Source organism: Dama dama, chromosome 8, assembly GCF_033118175.1.
Source record: "Dama dama isolate Ldn47 chromosome 8, ASM3311817v1, whole genome shotgun sequence".
Classification (NCBI taxonomy): Eukaryota; Metazoa; Chordata; class Mammalia; order Artiodactyla; family Cervidae; genus Dama; species Dama dama.
In genome coordinates this window covers 40402938-40424524 of record NC_083688.1, presented here as the reverse complement: position 1 = coordinate 40424524, position 21587 = coordinate 40402938, and the positions used below count along the sequence as shown (strand labels likewise).

Below are 21587 nucleotides of genomic sequence, written 5' to 3'. Positions count from 1 at the left end.
TTTAAACAGGAAACATTCATGCTAAGAGGGTCCGGAGGGAGCATTGATTGTATGTTCGCTTTAAGGCAGATAATGTTTGTGTGTTGCAAATGTCAGTGATTTATCCCCAGGGCTTAAAATGAGTGCAGAAAAACCACATGTTTCACTTCATGCAGAGAAATATCATCAGTAGATTCTGAGAGAAAACACAGGTTAGGGGGGTTTTTTTGTTTGTGTTTTTTTTTTTTAAGTGTTTTGAAAATCTCTAACATGAACCAAAAGGAAGTAGAAATGAGCATGGTGGGAGAGAGGGGGAGCTTAAAATATTGTACAATAAAAGATATAATGAATGCTGGAAGTTTTCTAAATAAAAAAAAAAATAACATTCTAAAGGAAAGAGAAGATGAAATCCCCATCCTTTATTTCGCAGGGCTGGGGTGACAGATTACACATTTGTGCTCTATTTGTCATGGGCAATTTAAAACAGAGCAAAGCAAACTGCACTGAATAATAACAGTTGATGCTATAATAACTTGTACACAAACAGTTTAATTTTTTTACCTGAAAACTCTAAATTAACCCAGGCTCAAGGATCTCTCTTTCATTATTACACATAGCCAAATTAAGACATAAAAAAGTAGAGAAAAATTCTATTGTTCATCCTTTTGAATGTGTTCACGTGCTGCTTTCCACATGGACTCAAGCTTGGAGCTTGTCAAACCATCATTGATTTGGGGAATTTACAGAGCTGTTTTCCTATCAAACTCTGCAGATTACAGGGTGATTGTGACCCTCATTGACAGTGCTTGATTAACCACAGACACCGTATTCTTACAGCCCTGTCATTTCTTTCAAGTGTTCTACCAGGTTGTACTCTGACATTGGAGAGCTTTCCATTAATTGTTATTGTTGCTCTTTTCCTTGAAAAAGAAATAATAAAAAGAGGAATGGTAGAAAGTGGGGAGGATTTGGGCATGATGTTAGGGAATATGTGCACAGAAGGTTTATGGGATTTTAAGAGCTGCAAACAGAACTCATCTGTTTAACCCCAGGCTAGATAAGATGCAGTCATCTGTACACTGTTTAGAGACGTATTGCTTCTGTTATGGCAAATGGATCAGAAGATGCTTATTGTCTTAGCAGAGAGACCCAGACAGGGTCGGTTTATGTTAGTGTTTATTCTTGCCCTGGACCTTTCTGTGTGCCTACTCATTACACAGTGCAACTTACAGCTGGTTTGACTTTTCCCGATCTGCTACCGGCTGGGTGGTACTTACTGACTTTGCAGTAGAATTGCTTCATATCAAAGTTATAGGTGGCTAATTCCAGACTCTTAGTTGGGACTTCTTCCAGGAACTGTGGAAAGAGGGCATACTAATCCACACAGATGTGTCACAGAAGCCAACCAGAGTTAGACCAAGACTATATGGCCTGTGTGAAGAATAGCCCACGGACCTAGGAGAGAAGTGAGTTCATTCCCTGGGAAGTTTATGACTCCAGATAACGTGTGCATTTCTACCACCATGTCTATGTCAGGATTCAGGGAGGTGGAGAAGGAAGGGGGTGAACCATTACTAGTATTAACAGAGCCAAACTCAGCCTTGTTTAGGGAACTCGCTTGGTTACTATAATAAAGGCCAACATATAAACAAGCTAGAAGAAAATTTCTGTTAGGCACCTAACTGACATGGTGGCTGCATGGTGTAGAGGAATCAGGCTGTTTTCTTCTTCTTCTTCTGCCTTCCTCAGCATGTGGCTTTCTCCTTATGATCTTTATTATGGCCACTCTTGGCAGACAACAGAAAGGAGGGAAGAGAAGAGGGTCCCTTTCTTCCTTTTCAGGGTATGCATCATGGCTATTCACATCTCATTGGCCAGATCCAGTCTGTGGCCACGCCAGACTGCAGGGAGGCTGAGGGATGTGGTTGTCAGCTGGGCAACCAGCTTAGTGGTCACTGATACATGTCTCGTCTTCTATTTCCAGGGGAGGACCAGCAGATCCTGTGGACTACCTGACAGCCGCATCTCGAGGGCTCTACAAGGAAAGAGAGCTTCCCTATTACCCAGGGGCTCATCCTGTGCATCCACCCAAAGGAAGCTATCCTCGCCCCCCAGACCTGAGAGTCACAGATCTCCGGTATCCCCAGTACTATCCACCGCCACCAGCCCCCCAGCACAAAGGACCTTTCCGACAAGATGTCCCGCCTTCCCCTCCTCAGCACCACAGAGTACCAGCCTACCCAGAAATGGGCAGACCAGGGCCCCGAGGGAGCAGCCCAGATCAGTATCCCTATCGAACCCAGGATCCCAGGCAGAAGAACCCCATGACTGCAGCCGTGTAGCTGACCACCACCAAGCGCAGCCCAGCCCAGGACGGAAGACATCCAACAGCACCTTTGTCCTTCTTACACCTTAAGGCCTTCTTCATATAGAGAATTCTCTATGGTACAGAGTAGATTTTTCTCACTGAAGCTGCAACACTTGACCACTAATCAGAAAGAATGGAGTAGGAGTTTGGGGAGGGAAATCAGAAGGAAAAGAATAGGGCCATAAAAACAAAACTGCCTGATATTTGAAATACATTAAGAATTGTTCAGTTCACTGAGAGTGGCAATTGAACAGGCAAATAGCAGTGGAGATCTACAGCATGGCCACCTCCCTGGAACACAAACATGCATAGCATTGGCCTCATGGAGGGGAGAGGGGCCAGTTTGGGACATCATCCATTCAGAAGCTAAGCTGCAGCCACCTCCTTAAGTTGTTAAGTCTGTGAAGAGTAGCTACAAATATGGGCATCCTAAGAGAGTAGTCTTCGCATTGAGAAAACAAACATGAAGAGTGAGCTCCTTGAAATGTTTTGTACCCAGAGGAAGGCTGCATTTATTTGTAGCATTTCTCAGGTTCTCAGTACCACTCACTTGGTATAAGCATTTCACGTTTCCTCACTTTTTATATAAAAGATGTGAATGCAGTATTAGTGTCCTGGGAGAATTCACAAAGCTAGTCGGAGCTTCCAGAACAAATCTATGCCTAGGATCAAGGCAATCAGATTAAAAGGCTAAAATTTCCATGGTCCTCACCTTCCTTTCTCCCACATCCCAGGCAAGATAGCATAGAGATATCTGGCTTCAGACTCATCCCCAAATCTCCTGCTTGTCATTATTGTAACTGGGGCCTTTACTTTAAGACTCCCACTTGAGAGCGGAGATGTACTCAGGAAAGAGAGGACCCGCTGGTGAGGTCACACAGGAAGCAGTGCTCTGAAGATGCCAATTCTAGACTCAGTGCCAAACAGCACCAGATGCACCCAGGGTCAGGAAAAGGCTGACGGTGCTCTTTGGGAATGATAACTAGCAAGCAATAGTAGTGTGTGTGTATGTGTGCGTGTTTATGAAGGTGTATGATTACCAGTATGGAGAATGGGGGAAAAAAAATACTTTCTGGAAAGCTTGATGAAGAAGAGAATAAAAAGAAAAACAACAAACCAGAAGGGAAGGGAGAAGGAGCATAAAACTAAATCATTCTACATCTGCTATATTTCATTAACACGAGTCACAGCAAGACTGAGGCCAAGGTCTCCAGTTAGGGAAAGGTCTTATGGCTTTGCAAAGCTAAAACCCCACCCTCCAAAATCCCTCACATTTCTTTAGAGCTTTGCACATATATTCTACTTACTTCAACATAGATTAGAACCTCTAAACCCTGACCCAAATGAGAACACAAGACTGAGAAACAGCAAAGCATGGGAGAAGCAACTCAAATTGCTCAGTGACCCTTGCAGTCCTCTAAGCCTTTTTACATTCCTTCTTCAGTCCCTTCCCCCAAAAATGTCTTGAGCTCAGTTCAGACATTCTGGCTGAGATTAGAATACCTCTGACTGCTAGGATTTAATAAATTATAGTATTGATGTTATTGAATACATACAGTATCTATCCTGCCCAGTTTAGTACTTTTTTTTTTTTTAATTTAAAATATAGTTCTGTTACCAAGAATGATGCAGCTGCTGGGTTTAGACTTAACTAGTGTTATTTACTGAACTTTAAGAGGTATCATTTTCTAAACTACAGTTTACTTATGGCCCTCTTGAGAATAGATTGTCGAGTTGTTTTTGGCCCTCTGTCATCTCTCTTAAGCCAGGCCCCTTTAGATTGTTTGCAATTTGTTCTGGGGTTGAGGACTGGGCCCTTCTCACCTCAAGGTGGAGTGTAGGTAAGCCATAGGGTTTCCCTACCAACAAGCTGCAAGCTGCCTTCCCTCGAGCTAAATAAACCTTCAAGACGACAATGATGAGAGAAGTAGGATGTATTTTGAAGCAATAAAAGCCAGCTCTTCAGAATGTTCCATAGTTTAACCAAATTTCTGTAGACTACTGGATATAGCCAAGTCAGAGGTTTCCTTCTGGATTAAGGCCAAGTTCCCCCAGGGGGCAGTGATGGAAGGTGAGACAGAGCAGCCCCAGCAGGAAGAATGCCCATCTTTTCACCACGTGGCCACCATGTGAGCATGGCATCTCCTGCACTAAGGCTCAAGGAGAGCTGCTCCAAGCATGGTTTTGAGTGTGTGTGTGCTCGGTTGCCCAGTCGTGTCCCACTCTGCCACCCCATGGACTGTAGCCCACCAGGCTCCTCTGTCCATGGACTTTTCCAGGCAAGAAGATTGGAGTGAAGTTGCCATTTCCTCCTCCAGGGCATCTTCCTGCCCCAGGGGTCAAACTGGCATCTCCTGCAGTGGCAGGTGGATTCTTTACCACTGAGCCAGGTGGGAGGCCCTTTTGTGTTGTATACACAGGCAGTAAAGCAATTGCTAATTCTGAGGGGCAGCCAAGGATGTGAATGTACTATTAAAAGTAACGGGAACAGATTATAGCAGTTTTCTTTTCCTCCTTGAAGTATAACACATGACCTATTTGACCTTACCCAGAAGAAGCCAACATTGTGTGTGACAGTCTTCATCAAGTCCAGTAACAGTTAAAACAGCTTGAATGTAAGCTTTATAAATGCCTGTGAGCCAACCCAACTGTCACCACCCAGAGGTTATGGAACTCCTTCCCAGTATTCAGAAGAACAGGTTGTTTAGGGTATTGAGAAGACCAGGCTATAATCAGTGGGCTCCTAGTAGGGGGAAATAGTTCCTGATTTATTTTTGGCCTTGGTAAAACTCAGTCAGGTGTCACCTTCTAGCTCAGAATGCAAATACTCCCCCAAGAGAAGATGGCACTGAGAGCTTGGTGAGCTGAAAACCCATCAATGTACACCTGCCTGGCTCCTGATCTGACCACTGGGTCATCCAGAGCTTGGAGTGATGTGTTGACCTCAAGTCACTAGATATTTTAAGGAGCTCTTTTTCTGTCCCTTTTTGCAGGAGTAGAGAGATGTAAGGGAGCAGACCACAGAATACTTTTAGATACAGGCAAACTCAGTCCTCTACAAGGGAGAGAAGAAACAACATCTCACTAACCCTTCATGTCACTGGGCTGTGTCAGGATCACGCTTCGTATAATATTGCTTCCCCACAATATCACATCACTGGATGAAAGGAAAGTTCAGAGTCAGGAGTATTTCCTCAAATCATGGTTGAGTAACAACAAAAAGTGGGGGGAAATTTACTGTGAAGTTCCTTGTTAGGTTTTTAGATCTGTATGTGTTGACTTCACAGTATAGTACAGAGCAAAGATCTTATAATCAAGAGCACCGTCACCCCGAGGAGGAAACTCTACGCACACGAACTGATAGAGGAGATTCGCGACTTCACTGTAGCTTGATTTTTGCCACCAATAACAAAATTAAAACATGGTTCATTATTCCTTCCGAAGATTTATGAACTTCTTGAATGAAATCTATTATCTGAAGAAAATCCACCTGGTAAGTTTTAGAGTTGCTATGCATAGGGTTGATATGTCCCTTCCTTTTCTTTGAAAGAACATCTTTGTATTTCAGGGGGATAGAGAGAGCTGGAGAATTCAGTGTGGACAGCAATGTGTGTCTATAAAATTCCCATCAGCATTAAACTCTGAAATTTACAATGAACAGCCTTCAAATTGGTGCTAAATTGGGTAGACACCCTGCTGCTTTCTGAGTCCATGAGCAAAATTCAACTCAGTCCAGATTTAGTGCAATTAGGCAGGAGGGTGTTGGGAGTCAGAAACAGCCCACGATGGTATTTCTCTGTACTCCCAGTTCACACCGACTTAAGTGGAAATGATGCCACAATGAGACCAGAAAGAGGAGTCTCCGTAAGATATCCCTACAAAGTCACCTTTCTTATAAAAAGGAGAATGAAAGTGAGATATCTAAAATAAGCCTAGAATCTCATATGCAGCTCAGCTTCTAAGGGGAACTCTTTCTCCCTCATGTCCTTAAATAGTAATAGAATCTCACACAGCCTGACGTTTAAAGGTGGGCTTCACTACAGCGCAGAGTGGAGAGTGAACTCACCACCCAGACTGTCTCCTGACTCAGCTCTTTCAGACAGTGTTACATTCCATCTATGCTGACTGCAGTGCTGTTTACTACTGGGAACATAAAAACAAAACCTGCTGTTTTTACAGTCACTTTTTCTAGTGTTTTCCTTTGCTTATATGATACCAAGTCTGTTCATAAGTTCTGAAGATAAATTATATGAAATCATATTTTGGCATATGATTGAGGGTGGAGAATGAATTCTTTACGGTCTTTTTTGGATGATCCCATTTGTACCACAGAAACATTTTGGATATTGTTATATATGAATATATAAATTTTTCTTGTTTATTTTGCATTAAAATAAAGCTTTATTCAGTCAGTAAGAGAGTCCTGGTTTTCACTCAGCACTGACTTGTATTAAGATTTGATGAATGAATGGGTAGGTCTGGTCCTGCCCACCCTAAAACAGCAACATCATAGGGCCGAGGACACCGGGAACTAGTGGCATCATGTGCTGTTGTTTAGTCAATAAGTAGTGTCCGACTCTTTGCAACCCCATGGCTGCTCTATCCATGGGATTTTCCGGACAAGAGAACTGGAGAGGGTTGCCATTTCCTTCTCCAGGGGATCTTCCCAACCCAGGGATAGAACCCACGTGTCCTGCATTGCAGGTGGATTCTTCACCACTGAGCCACCTGGCTAACCACATGCTGGGCTCCCCAGAGCAGATGCTGAGGTGGGAATGAGCAAGCAGAGTGTTTATTTGGGAGAGCACTTGGATTCAGAACCTACAGAAGGCAGAGGAAGAAGAAAGGATGGAGCAGAGAGGGAGAAGCTGAGCTGTGTGCCCTTTCAGCTTGGGCTCAGCCAACTCCACGAGGAAATCTGGAGCTTCAGTGGCCCCACAGAGTTGTCCCAAGTGTGGACACGGGAGAGGGGCATTTATCCCACCATCTCTGTCAGGGGGTATGGGCTACCCCTGAAAGGAGGAGAGACCCAGAACCAGGCAGTTTTCTTCAGGTGAGGCAATCCCCAAAAAGGTTGACAGCTGGGGCTCATCTTTGAGCCATATTCACAGTAGCTGGAGAATAGCCTTTCACTCCTGAAGTGGGATTTGGGCACCACATCACAGAATTCACAAATGCATCCGACACAGTTGACCCCCTCTCTTATGCCAGGATCACGCTCACCCTGTCTAAAGAAACAGAATTCGGAGCTGGTTTTCCTTGAGACCATCCGTATGGTTCCCAAGCAACTTTACTGGCTTATTCACAACCCTCCTCTCACTCTCTCTTCAAGTTCATCCACAGCCTTTCAGCTACCATCCTAGACGGATTTGCTCACAATCTCCAGCTCTGATCTGTCTCCTGAGTACATGCATTTCCACTTTCCTACTGGACATCCCTCCTTGGGCCTTCCAAAGGCCCTTTGCACTCAACTTGTCCAAACTGAAAACAAGCTTTCTCCAAAGAAACCTGCTTCTTGTGTCTCTGTGCTGACCAATTGTACCACCATGTTCACAGTTAAAAACCAAAAAGTCCAGAAATAATCCTTGACTCACCATATATAACTCTGCTCCTTGCCCATAACCATCCCCATCTGATGAGATGGAAGGCCGGCAAGTCCACCCTGCACTTCTGTCAAATACATCCATTCTTCCTAACATCCTTCCATGGGCTTCATTCAGCGCCATTACTTCTCAGCCGCTCCCCTGTGATCTCTGCCTCTTATTTAGCTTCCTTCTGACCCATCTCTGTACTATACAGACCCCACCACCTTTGTAAATAAAATTTTATTGGAACACATAGACACTGATTCACTTAAACATTGTCTAATACTCTCTCACACTGTGATATCAACCTCTGCCCTGCACTCCCAGAGGAACTTTTTGAAACAGAAAGCTGACCAAATTAGTCTGGAGGCGCATTGTCTTGTTGAAATAACACTGGCTTTGCACACAGTCAGTCAGTTCAGTCGCTCAGTCATGTTTGACTCTTTGCGATGTATGGACTGCAGCACATGAGGCTTCCCTGTCCATCACCAAATCCCAGAGCTTGCTCAAAGTCACGTCCATCGAGTCAGTGATGCCATCCAACCATCTCATCCTCTGTTGTCCCCCTCTGCTGCTAAAATTAGGTTCAACCACTAATTAGCGACATAACCTTGCATAAAATGCTTCTCTCTCTAGGCCTCAGTTTTACCATTTGTGAAATGAAACTACTATACATCTTATGGGATTTTTTTAAGAATAAACTTACAGGACAAACATAGGAGTTATGGGGCCAGTTTGAACCAGCTCCCAGGAGCTAACTATCTGCATTTCTTCCCAACTCCATGTTCAGTGATGTCACATTGGTAGCTTGAAATAGGTCATGTTCGAAGCAATCACAACACAGGAATTAGCATACCCTACAAATCAGGACTTTTTCCCTTCTGGAGAGTCAGTTGTTAAACATTACCAGCACACCAGTACATAAAACATAGTTATATGTTTACTAGAATACTGCTATGTATAGCACACATAGTTGCCCAGCAGTCAAGGAAAATGAATCCTTGCCTCCATTCTCTCTCTTTCTCTCTCTCACACACACATATACACATGACTCCTTCTCCATTCTCTCTCTCACACACACACACACATATACACAAACACACACTTCTCAAAGTCTTTCTGTGGTTAATACTTATGGCTTAAAGTCTGACGTCCAAAGCCCTCCAAAATCAGCCCACTGTGCCTTTCTCTCCTCAAGTCTCCTTACTCCTAATTTTACATCTTGTGCTAGTGTTGTTTCAAATTACTTTCATTTATTTGAACCAGGGGTGCATTTAACAGCTTTGCACCACAGCAGTACGTAGTAAATGCAACCGGCAGAGCCTCCCCTGCTCAAAATGCCCTCTGACCTGTGGCTCCTCACCCTTCCTTCAGATCCCAGACCAACTGACTCTTTCTCCATGAAGACCTGAAGGCAGACACTGGAGGTTGGCTCCTTCATATCCACCGTGCCCTCTTGGAGCAAGACTTACTGCAGGTCAGAGGCATGAAACCTAGAGACCACCCTCTCCAGATTTCCTCCCGGCTTGGGCCATGCAGCCCAGCCTCCACCGGTCAGACCGAACACTCTGGAAGACAGACTACTGAGGTCCGGGCGTGCTTCTGTGGGCAAGCAGAGTGCAGAGGCATCTGGTGTCACTGGAGGGATGTCTGGTCTCTGGCTTCCTGGGGGTCAAGAGGCCACGTGAGGGACATCCACTGTTTTAGCAAGGACCACAGCCGAGGCAGCGTAACCCTGTTGCCCACAGCTGGGGTAATGGCTTTTCAGGGCCCTGACTTTCTGGGTAGCAACTCCTTCAGTGGGCCGGTTCTGTAACATTCTGAGATTTATTCCTGGAAGACCTGCCCGGAGCACTCTCCAGCCCTTCCTACACCGACAACACCTGTGCTGTGCTTAATCTCTTCAGTCATGCCAGACTCTTTGTGACCCCATGGACTATGGCCCAACAGGCTCCTTGGTCCATGGGATTCTCCAAGCAAGAAAACTGGAGTGGGTTGCCACTTCCTTCTCCAGGAGGATCGATCTTTCTGACCCAGGGATTGACTGTCATCTCCTGCATTGCAGGCAGAATCTTTAGCGCTGAGCCACCTGGGAATCTAACTCCCCACATTAAGTTCCTTTCTGCTTAGCTCGGAGGGACTCAGTTATCAGCGACTAAACCAACCAAGTTACCTGCCACGGCCTCCTCCCAAGACAGAGCTGGCAATTCCATCCAGTATTACTGAGATCCTTTCCGCAGACCGTCAATAAAACTTTTATTACCTCTATTACAGTGATTGGTTTCCATGTCTGTGTGGCCTTCTGAGGAGTATCGTATTTGTAACACATTGCCTGGTTCTGACCATGCACTTAAGAAATATTTGTTGAATCCATTTGAATGAAGAAATGAGGTGTGAGGATTCTTTCCCTGAATTGCTGCAGTACTGACGTTCCAGTTCACAGCCCAAATCATATATCTCTAAGTCCTGTTGTTAAAGATCACCTGGTATTATTCTCGAGGTGAAAAGTGCTAGCTCATGTGAGCAGGCCAGGTTATAACTTAAAGCATGAAGCAGGCTACGAAATTTTCAATGCAATGGGCAATGCATTATCTAGAGAGTAAAGGGAAACTTAAGTAGAGAGAAAATGTATTACTTGCAACCTACCAAGATGGAAATACTTTTTTTAGTGATAGATGACTACTATTATTGTATAATTCCTTGGATTTTAGGCAAGTGCTTTACAATCACTTGAATTATTTGTTCCTTTCAAGAACCGTAGGTGATAAGTTTGGATGGTTCCCTGACTTTCTGTAAGGAGTCTTTCATACAATGGTACTAAATTAAGAGGTTTAATGAACACTACCTTAGGCATATCCAAAGAAACTAGAGATCACTTCTGTAAGTGTCTTGACAATTGAGATTTCTTTTTTGGTGGCCATATTTATACTAACTATTGTTTACTTCATTGGCTGAATGTTTTCCGATAATGGTGATTTTTGCTTCTCATATAGTCAGAGAACATCAGACTCATTCTTATTTTACAGCTAAAGAAACCAAGGCATGGAAGAGTCACCCAGGTACTCCAGCTCAGAGGGAAAAAAAGTGCAACTTCCTTTTTTCATGAAGTGTTTTCTGAGACCCTACTATGTTCCCGGCACACTATACTAGTCCTGAGTGAGCTCTCTGCCATGTGAGTGGGTACGTCACCAGCTTACATCAGAAGCTTCTTCCTTAGCATGTTTTGGCTAATGCACTTCATCCCTGCACCTTCACTGGACTCTCAAAGAAACCCATGTCCTTTGGAAGAGGAGGGGAGATGCTTCACAACTGTGGACACACTTATCATCCAACTATCATCCTTTTGACCTGAACTTTTATTTGGCTAGTGGTTACCCTCCTCAAACAATGCCAAATACCTAAGTTTGCTGCCTAATAATGAATGTGCGTGCATGCATGCTCAGTTGTGTCCAACTCTTTACAACCCCATGAACCACAGTGCACCAGGCTCATCCATCCATGGGATTCTCCAGGCAAGAATACTGGAGTGGCTTGCCATTTCCTCCTCCAGGGAATCTTCCCAACCCAGGGATCAAAGTCACTTCTCTTAACATCTCCTGCATTGGCAGGCTGGGACTTTACCACTAGCACCACCTGGGAAGCCCAATAATGAATGCGCAATACCCTAAATATGGTCTACCTGGTAACAACCCTTGACCTTGTAGCTCTTCTGCTTAGTCACTCCAATGACATTCAAAAATAAAGAGAGATTCATTGTGGCCCAACAGATACTTCAGGAAAATGCAGCAGAGGCCCACAGACATGGAGGAGCCTCGGATTTTGTTAAGGACCTGAGGAGGAAAGAAAAACAAGTATACAAAGAACCAAAACTCAAAGCTGAATGTAGTGAGTTCTTGAGAGAAGTGTGCTCTGCCAGAGAAGCTGGACTTCTGACTTTGGGTGTAGACAGGATCAGTAGGTCTTACGGATGATGTGATGCCTGAAATACAACCTTCAAGGACAAGAATATAAACAGGCCAAGCAAAGAAGGATGTTGACTTTCTAGGTGAAGAACAGAACACAAGTGTCTGTACAGAGATAAGAAACTTCCCAATACGTATGATTTGAGGGAGAGGGTAAGGACAGGTTGTGTGATGGGGATGAGGAAGGGTTGTAGGTTAATCACTATAATAGCCAATATGATTCGGTCCTTAACAATTGCTAGATACTAGCCTGAATGTTTTTCATATCTTATCCCATTTAACCCTCAAACTTTATGAGAAAAGAGAGTCTTAAATGAATTAAGAAACTTGCCCTTGGAATTTCAGACCCAACTAGAATAATTACTTAGGGGCTCTAGGGATTTGGGCACCTGAGAGAATCGCTCACACAAATGGGTAAATGAAACTGGCCCAGGGATGTCCCTGGCGGTCCAGTATTTAGGACTCACCTTCCAATGCAGGGTTTGATCCCTGGTCAAGGAGGTAAGATCCCACATGCCTTTCAGCTACAAAGAAAGTGAAATTGAAAGTGTTAGTCATTCAAACATGTATGACTCTTTGCGATCCCAGGCACCATAGCTGGCCAGGTTCTTCTGTCCATGGAATTCTCCAGTCAAGAATACTGGAGTGGATTGCCATTTCCTTCTCCAGGAGATCTTCCCAACCCAGGGATCAAACCCAGGTCTCCTGCATTACAGGAAGATTCCTTACCATCTGAGCCAGCAGGGAAGCTTTCAACTACAAAACCAAAATATAAAACAGAAGCAATACAGTACAAATTAAATAAAGACTTTAAAAATGGTTCATTTCAAAAAACTCTTAAAAAAAAAAAAACTGGCCCAGTTGAAAGCACTATGTGAGTTGAACTGGAAAATTCATCAAATCATCAGCCCTTACTAGAAAGGGGAGGGCTGATATCTGTTGAGTTATGAACTAACATAAGAACCATGCTAGTTGCTTCCCTTTTATTTTTCTCTCCATATCTATTAAGATGGGCATTATCCCCATTTTAGAGGTAAGAAAATTGAGGCTCTAAAAGCATTAGAACCAGCTATCGCTAGTGAAGTGGCAGCTCTGATCTAAAATCCAGCTCTGAGTCCACAGGATTCCTTGTTACACTCATGAATAGTAGGGATTAAAGGTAAATCTCTGTGCAATTTCTTCTAATTCTTCATAGCTTACATTGTGATTACTATTTAAAGCGTGTGCAACGTGGAAGAAAATTCAGAACGTGTAAATGCAGATTTTGACATTTCAGACTCAAGAAACAGGCAGCCTTGTGTTAGTTCCACTATATATTAAATTATAATCTATGTAGACAGCAGTTTTGAAAGGTATCCAGGCAAATAAGTTGTACTTTGGGCTGAAGTCAGACAGGTAGATGAAACTTTGATGACTTAATTCCCCCAAACTATTAAAGGTATAAGCAGCCCAGGACCCTGAGTTGGAGAGAGGCTGCCAGAAAATTTATTGAGAGCAGTAAAGTGCAGGGCCATAATTTCAACAGGTTATCTTGCTTCTCTGGCTAATTGTTTTCCAAGGTGTCTCCGCTCAGAAGCATTCAGCATTCTTATCACCTGGGAAATGTGCGTGCTCCTCAGGATATTTTCCAGCGTGCAGCCACCTCTGTCCTCCAGTCACGGCTATATTTTTGCTCAAAGAGCCGTTGATTAGATTTAAGAGCCGTCCCAGCCCCACAATGCGCTGTCTTGCTGATCTTCAGAGAGACGATGGTGTCACCCTTTGATTTATGGAGAGAGCAGCTCAAACCCAGCCCTGTGCTTTATTAAAGCAGCTTTTTAGTCACGTTATATCTTCCCAGTTTCAAGCTTTGAACGCCTCCACCACCTAGGAGTCCAAATCCCTTTGATAAACAGCATTTGGGATGATGGGGAAAGGGGCCTTTGCGTTGTACCCTCCCAGCATCTGCCTCCCGACCCCCCAGGTGTGAGATGGGCGGCAGGGAGGGGGTGATGGAGACCCAGTCAGAGCCCTGCTCTCCAGGTGGCCTTTCAATATCCGTTTCTTTCCTGACCCTCTCTTGACCTTCTCAGTGTGACAGTGTTTGGCCTGGGGCTATGCCTCTTCATGGTGATTTTTTTCCTATCCAGGCTTTAAAGGGGAAGCCTCAGAGAGGTGCTGCCACACTGCTTTGGGACCCACTTTCAAAGGCTCCTGTTCTCTGGGCTGTGCTCTGCAAAATCAAGCGACAGGCTGCAGGCCCCCAGCAGAGAACACAGTGGAGCAACTGGCATATGAATTCCTGCAGGTAAATCAACTGTCTTATAGGTGTCAGTTGTACGAAACCTGGCTTTGTCTCAGAACACAGAACTTTGCTTCTACCGTAACATCAGTCACCTTCCCCAAGATACAAACCAGGCCTGTGCCATGAAAGGCTGGGGTGGGGAAACCTGAGTGTTCATGGCTACAAGTGCAAGCCATGCTCTACTGAGAAGCCTGAGGTCTCCTTCCCAAGGACTTGGCATCAGGATATCCCCACCCTTCCTTAGAGGTGTTCCCAACTCCCTCTGGGGTCTTCACTAAGGCATTACAGCTCTCTGCCACTTGGATCCTACACCATCACCCTGCCCCAGCCAACTCACTGGAGTGGGGTTGACGAACAGGGTCATCGTGGACCAAGGTTGAGATGGACTACCTGGCAAATGTCCTCTCCAGCCTCCCCGACTTCTCAGAGGGGGGATGGACCATCTGAGAGTCAGGCACAGTGGTGGACGGCCTGCCAGTGGCTCTTGTATTGACAGGCTGGGGGACCCAGCTAGTTATTGACCATCTCTTGTCTTCAGCTACCTGTCTCTAAAGTGGTGATGATCATACTGACCTCAGAAGATGATGTAGAGAGTATGTGACAATGTATTGGCCAATAGAAGCTCAGTGCTACTTACCATTATTAGCCCTGACTCTTGCAAATAATCAAAAATTATTTGATCACTGTAGCTAGTGACTGCAACCATGAGATTAAACGACTCTTGCTCCTTGGAAGGAAATCTATGACAAACCTAGATAGCATATTAAAAAGCAGAGACATCACTTTCCTGAAACAGAGGTCTGTACAGTCAAAGCTATGGTTTTTCCAGTAGTCATGTATGGGTATGAAAGTTGGACCATAAAGAAAGCTGAGTGCTGAAGAATTGATGCTTTTGAACTGTGGTGCTGGAGAAGACTCTTGAGAGTCCCTTGGATTGCAAGGAGATCAAACCAGTCAAACCTTCAGTAAATCAACCCTAAATATTCATTGGAAGGACTTGTGCTGAGGCTGAAGTTCCAATACTTTGGCCACCTGATGCAAAGAACCAACTCACTGGAAAAGACCCTGATGTTGGGAAAGATTGAAGGCAAAAGTAGAAGGGGACGGCAGAGGATGAGGTGGCTGGATGGCATCATCAACTCAATGGACATCAATTTGAGCAAATTCCAGGAGATATCGATGGACAGGGAAGCCTGGCATGCTGCAGTCCATGGGGTCGCAAAGAGTTGGACATGACTTAGCCACTGAACAGTTACAAGAATCTGACTCTGATTAGGACTCACTGCCACTATAAGAAAAATGATACCGATGAATTTATTTGCAAGGCAGCAATGGAGAAACAGACATAGAGAGCAGACTTACGGACATGGGGTGAGGGGAGGAAGGAGACTGAGATGTATATGTAAAACAGACAGCCAATGGGACTTTGCCGCATGACTCGGGAACTCAGACAGGGGCTCTGTATCAACCTAGAGGGGTGGGCTGGGAGGGAGACGGGAGGGAGGGTCAAGAGCGAGGGGACATGTGTACCGACGGCTGACTCATGTGGATATTTGGCAGAAAACAAAATTCTGTAAAGCAATTATCCTTCAATTTTTAAAAAATTTAAATTTTTTTTTAAATTAAAAAAAGAGAAAGTATTTCCCTCCCAGTTCTCTGCTTCCTATAAGAAGACTGTGACAGGTGCTTGTATGATTTCAACATGCCTTCACAATTTGTTAAGCTCTTTTACTAACAGAGAGCCCACTAAGGTTCTAGCATGAGTTTTATAACTTTATTGTGTTTATTATAAATTCTCTTCTATTTAGTAAAAAATGATCCAGGCTTTTTTTCCCCACTTTATGGGAGTACAATAAGTTTTCATTAAAAGCAAAATGACTTAAATATTAAGTAAATAATGCTACAGATATATACAATAACAATCACATCATGGTTCCAAAAAAGAGGTGGGGGATGTTCAGAAACCCTGGGCCAAGTTAAGCCAGTGGAGTGGTACCACAGGGGCCTCTGAGACTTCCAGAAGGTAGAGTAACTTATGTAGGATGCAAGCTGTCTGGCTGAATCCTAGGACACCAGGATGAGTGACAGAGGAATGAAATGAGGTGAGAATGTTCTGAGACAGAGGCTGTGCTGACCAGGTTGATCTCCCCTAACAGCGCCTTTGCCCAGACTTCTCCCCCACTTGCTCCTGGCCGGGGTTCCAACACCTCCCCATGGGTCCTTTCCTGTCACCTCCAGTAGTGGTGACTGCAAGGCCATTTGGATGATTCATCTCTAGTGCCAAAGACATAGTAGTCTGAACCCAGGAAAAGAAAAGCTTTCCTTTTCCCCAAACCTCAGGAGTACATCAGCGTTAAAGCAGGCCTCAACCCCTGCCTCCACCATTACATGGCATCCTACCTGAGTATCTCTGTGCCCAAATTTCACTCTTACAAGGATGCCAAGCATTGGATTAGGGTAATCCAATATGGCCCCATTTTAATTTCACTATATCTGCAAAGGCTCTATTCCAAAATAAGATCCTGTTCACAGTATCAGAGTTCAGGATTCGAACATACTTTTTGGAGATTCACAATTCAACTCAAGACTACCCTATGTATGGAGGGTATCTCTCCCCCATCTCTACACCTCCCACCAGCCCTGCATCAAAATCTTTTCCCAGTGTGTAGCTAAGACTGGTGCACATTGAAGTACCAATGACAGACTGCAAAGACCCTGCCAATGCCTTCCTGTGTTTCTCCCACCCGCCATTCCTGAAAAGGTCACCATTTTCCAGGGCCTGGGGATAAGTCAGCCAGAGATGGGTACAATGTGTGTCTGCCCATCCAGATTCCACGTTGTATTAAAAAAAGACTTACTTTCCTACACTCTCCTTCAACATAGATGAGGTCATAAGTCATGGTTCTAGCCAGTGAAAAATAAGCATAAGTATCTGAGTGATTAATTTCCATATACAAACAGCAAACCTGACTCCTTCTCCCTTATTTGTCCCTTCTCTTCTTGCCTGGGACCTGGATATGATGGTTAGAAGCCCAACAATCATCTTGTAACCAAGAGGTGATAAACTGAAGATACTTTGTCAAAACCCAGCATGCTAAGCATGATGATGCAGAAATAGTATTTAAAATAGCCAACAATTATTGAGCATTTAACACACACCAGGCATAGTTCTGGGCACATTTAATGTATTAATTCATTTACTCCATCAGCGCCATTGGTGGAGTATATTATTACCCCTATTTGCAGAGAATGAAATTTGTAAAAACCCACCCAGTGTGCTACAGGGTCTGTGCTATTAACTATTGTTGTGTTCTCTCTCTCAACAAAGGCAGAAAGAATCTAGGAGTCCTGATGACATCACTGAGCCCCTAGATATACCCTTTTCAAGTAATAAACCAGCATTTGTTGGGGATTATATTACTTGCAGCTGATTGCATTCTTGGCTGACACTGATAATAGCTCATAGGCTCACTAAAGACTTAAATGAGAAAATATATGTCTGTCTGCAGTTGGAGAAATAACAGTTAATATTGTCTAAAATACAATTTTCAAATCTTCTCAATAAATAATTGGTTTCAATGTTTAACCATTCAAAGAGGCAAAATAATTAAGTCAATAATGTTGTAGGCAGAAGAACAGTCTTCCAAAGCTGCCCTCATCCTTGTCCCAGAAAACTGTGACTACTTCATATTATTTGGCAAAAGGGAATTTGCAGATGTGATTAAGGACCTTGAGTTGGAAAAATTACTTTGAGATTAATATGAAAGTGAAAGTTACTCAGTCGTGTCCAACTCTTTGCAAACCCAAGGACTATATAGTCCATGGAATTCTCCAGGCCAGAATACTGGAATAGGTAACTTTTCCCTCCTCCAGGGAATCTTCCCAGCCCAGGGATCAAACCCAGGTCTCCTGCACTGCAGGCGGACTCTTTACCAGCTGAGCCACAAGGGAAGCCCTGAAATTAATACGGGTCCCATGCAATCTGTCACATGAATCCTAGAATCAGAGAACCTTTCCTGTCTGGAGCAAGAGAGAGATTCAGATGTTGCTGCTCTGAGGTGTGAGTCTACACAGAAAGAGGCCGCTAGGACAGTCAGCCAGTGAGGAAACTGAGATCTCGGTCGTACAACACAGGGAGCTGAAGTCTGCCAACGCCTGAGTGAGCCAATAAACAGATTCTCCCATAGAGCTGATGGAAAGGGACACAGCCCTGCCAGCACCTAGACTTTGGCCTGGGAAGACCTTCAGGACTGTAAGATAATAAACTTGCATTAAGCCATTATGTTTGTGATAATTTGTGACAGCAACAATAGAAAACTAACACGAAACATTTCAGGCAACATGCAGAGTGTCAGCTGAGGGGATTTCGAGAACAAGCTGAAGAGCTGCACGCCAGGTGAGTGAGAATCCCCCCAGAGCATGGAATTAATCATGGTGATCCTTGTATGAAGTCTTCTGACCTGGTGGTGGGACTGACCGTGTGTGAATGCGTCCGGCAAGGCTCCTCTGATACACAACCTAAGGGGCACCACTCACACAGCCCTAGGGTGGCGTTCATACAGAAAATGGTGCAAACAGCGCCTCCTACAGTTGTGTGGTGTAAGAGCTCTGCTAGTGAGAGGGGCCTGGTGGGATCACAAGGGAATGAGACCAGAGCTGGGTGGGCCAGGGATCACCAGGGCAATGTCTGCACAAGACAGTTCATAGGAGCCACTCTAGCCATCCAGTGATTCTGGCGTTAGATAGTGAGTGTATTCAGAAAATGCCACCTTGTAATGTCAAAAGCTCCATTTCAAAAGAGAACAAAAAGGAACGCTTTGGGGTTTTCTTCCCTCAGCTGAGCCTCTGCGGTCAGATGAGCTGGTCACCGTGGGCCTGGTGTGGCCACGTCACTGTCTCAGCCAACGAGGAGCACGCCTCGATAGGAAGCCAGTGAGGTTTACACCTGGCGCTTAAGTTGAGGACAGAGTTGGCATTCCCATGACAAGGGTCTATATTTTGAATAAAAATCTGGTGACAGAAATATCTGAGATCTTGAGACGCGTCTGTCCACTTCAACCCTCTTCCTGAGGAAGGCGTGTCATCCGAGGCAGAGCTGCAGAGACGCACCGGTGCCCACGGCCTCCAGGGGTCCAGATTCCAGGGCTACTGTGTCAAACGCGGTTACATTTGCTGACAAGAAACCAGTTATGTAAAGATGTGAGAAATGGAAATGCTGCAGCAATTTTCCAGAACAAACTGCCTCTGAGAAGGTGTAACTTCACGCAAAATATGCTTCATCATTTGAATAACAAAATAAGATAGGCAAGAAAATGAGACTTCTCAAAGAGCTACTGTATTCAAGTTACAGTGAGTACAAGCAATATGAGGACTCTTTCTTGTGCTATATTTAAAATGTTTTGTGAGAAAATAATGTGGTTTAGAAATGGAGCTGAGATAATGCCACAGACTTTGTTTCAGTGACTATCAAATACGTTTCTCGGCTGGTTTTTCCGTTTCTTATGGATTCCTGGAGGTAATGGTGAAAGCTGCCATTAAAATTCATCGGATGAAAAGTAAACATATTACAATTTATGACATTCTCCTCTAAATTGTTAGCCCTATTAGTGAGAAACGTCTTGCCTGCCAAACTCTATCCGTGGTATCTGCTTTGCTCTAAGCAGTTCTCTTGCATTTTAATCTCAGGAATACTCCTTCAGTGTCAAATTTCTTCCATGCACCATACACCACACAGGGTATTCCATGAACTATCCAGAGAAGCTCCCCAACTTTTAGAAACAGGATGCTGAGGTTACAAGGAAATTCTTCTAGTCCAGGCATCAAGGTTGGAAAAATTACTTAAGGATGACAGGAAGAGGGTTTTTTCTTTTTTTTTATGCCCAGTTACTAAGGTCTGAAACATCAGTCCATTCAGCTGAAAAACTTCCTGTGAGCTTCTCTCGGAGCACATTGACGAGCCACTGCAAGGCCTCTCTTTGGGTTCAAAGTAGCTCAAGAGCAGCAGCAGAGGGGAGGCTCTGCCCCTGCCTGCTTGATCTTCAGACCTTTGCAGTCAGACACCTCCCTGCCATCCTTCCCGAAGTCGGATCAGGAGGAGACTAGAACGTGCCCAGAACTCATCTCACTGTTACGGTGACTCCCTGTTAGAGACTGAATGTTTGTGTTTCCCCCACCAAAATCAAGTGTTGAAACCCCGGTGGCCAGTGTGATGGTACTGGGAGGTAAGGCCTTGGGAGGTAATTAGGTTTCACTGAGGTCATGAAGGGACTTCCCAGGTGGTGCTAATGGTCAAGAACCTGCCGGCCAATGCAGGAGACGTGAATTCTACCCCTGGGTCAGGAAGATCCCCGAAGGAGGGCATGGCAACCCACTCCAGTATTCTTGCCTGGAGAATCCCATGGACAGAGGAGCCTGGTGGGCTACAGTCCATAGTGTCGCAAAGAGTTGGATATGACTGAAGCAACTCAGCACAGAAGCCATGAGGGTAGGACCCTCACAAGGCGATCAGTGTCCTCATGAGACGACAGGAAAGCGCTCTCACTTCTCTCTCTCTGTCTCTCTCTGCCATGTGAAAAGGCAGCCCTCTCCAAGCTAGGAAGAAGGGCTTTGCTAGGATTCTAATATGCCAGCACCTTGATCCTGGACTTCCCAGCCTCCAAATCAGTGAGACATAAATATCTTTCCTTTAAGCCACCCAGTCTATGGTATTTTGTTATCACAGTCTGAGCTAAGACCCTTCTCATCCACAAAATGTGGCTTGTGCTATGACAATCAGCAAAGTGACTATCAAATCTGCAGAGTGCAGTTTGGCAAGAAAAAAATTCTATGGGTCAAAATTTTTCTCCAAAACATAGAGCTGGCTCACAAAAATGCATCATTCAGCTTGGCAAGCCCTAAACTCCCTGGCTCTCTTCATGGAAAAGCCCATTTCAAGCTATCCCAAGAGAGGCAGGTGACATCAAGCTCCTTCTCTGTTCCCCAAACCTGGCTGCACCAAAAACTGTGGGCAGAGAAACGGAGCAGAAACACTCTTTCCTGTTCTCCCATCTGCTCTTCCATGGACGGGAGGGACTCCCCAGCAGGCACCAGGGGGTCAGGAAAGGCTGCACTTCTCAGTCACTCGGGCTTGGGCTGGAATCTCTGCTCCACCACCAACTCATTGTATGACCTTGAGCAGATTTTATCAAAGCTCTCTGAGACACAGACTCTTCATTAATGAGGAGATGGTAACGATTCCTGCTTCACAGGAAGTTTCAGATGAATAAGATACCTACGCAACCTAGATGCCCATCAGCAGATGAATGGATAAGGAAGCTGTGGTACATATACACCATGGAATATTACTCAGCCATTAAAAAGAATTCATTTGAATCAGTTCTAATGAGATGGATGAAACTGGAGCCCATTAT

General features: G+C 44.6%; 1 protein-coding gene across 1 annotated transcript in view; it reads left to right on the top strand.

Moving 5' to 3' along the window:
- Positions 1-6753, top strand: part of PARD3B (par-3 family cell polarity regulator beta) — a 1129489-nt gene extending 1122736 nt beyond the window's left edge. Inside the window, exon 23 of the mRNA XM_061148945.1 lies at positions 1964-6753. Within this exon, the coding sequence (XP_061004928.1) occupies positions 1964-2321 (358 nt within the window). The 3' untranslated portion in view covers positions 2322-6753. The remainder of the gene's footprint in view (positions 1-1963) is intronic.
- Positions 6754-21587: the final 14834 nt, after the last annotated feature.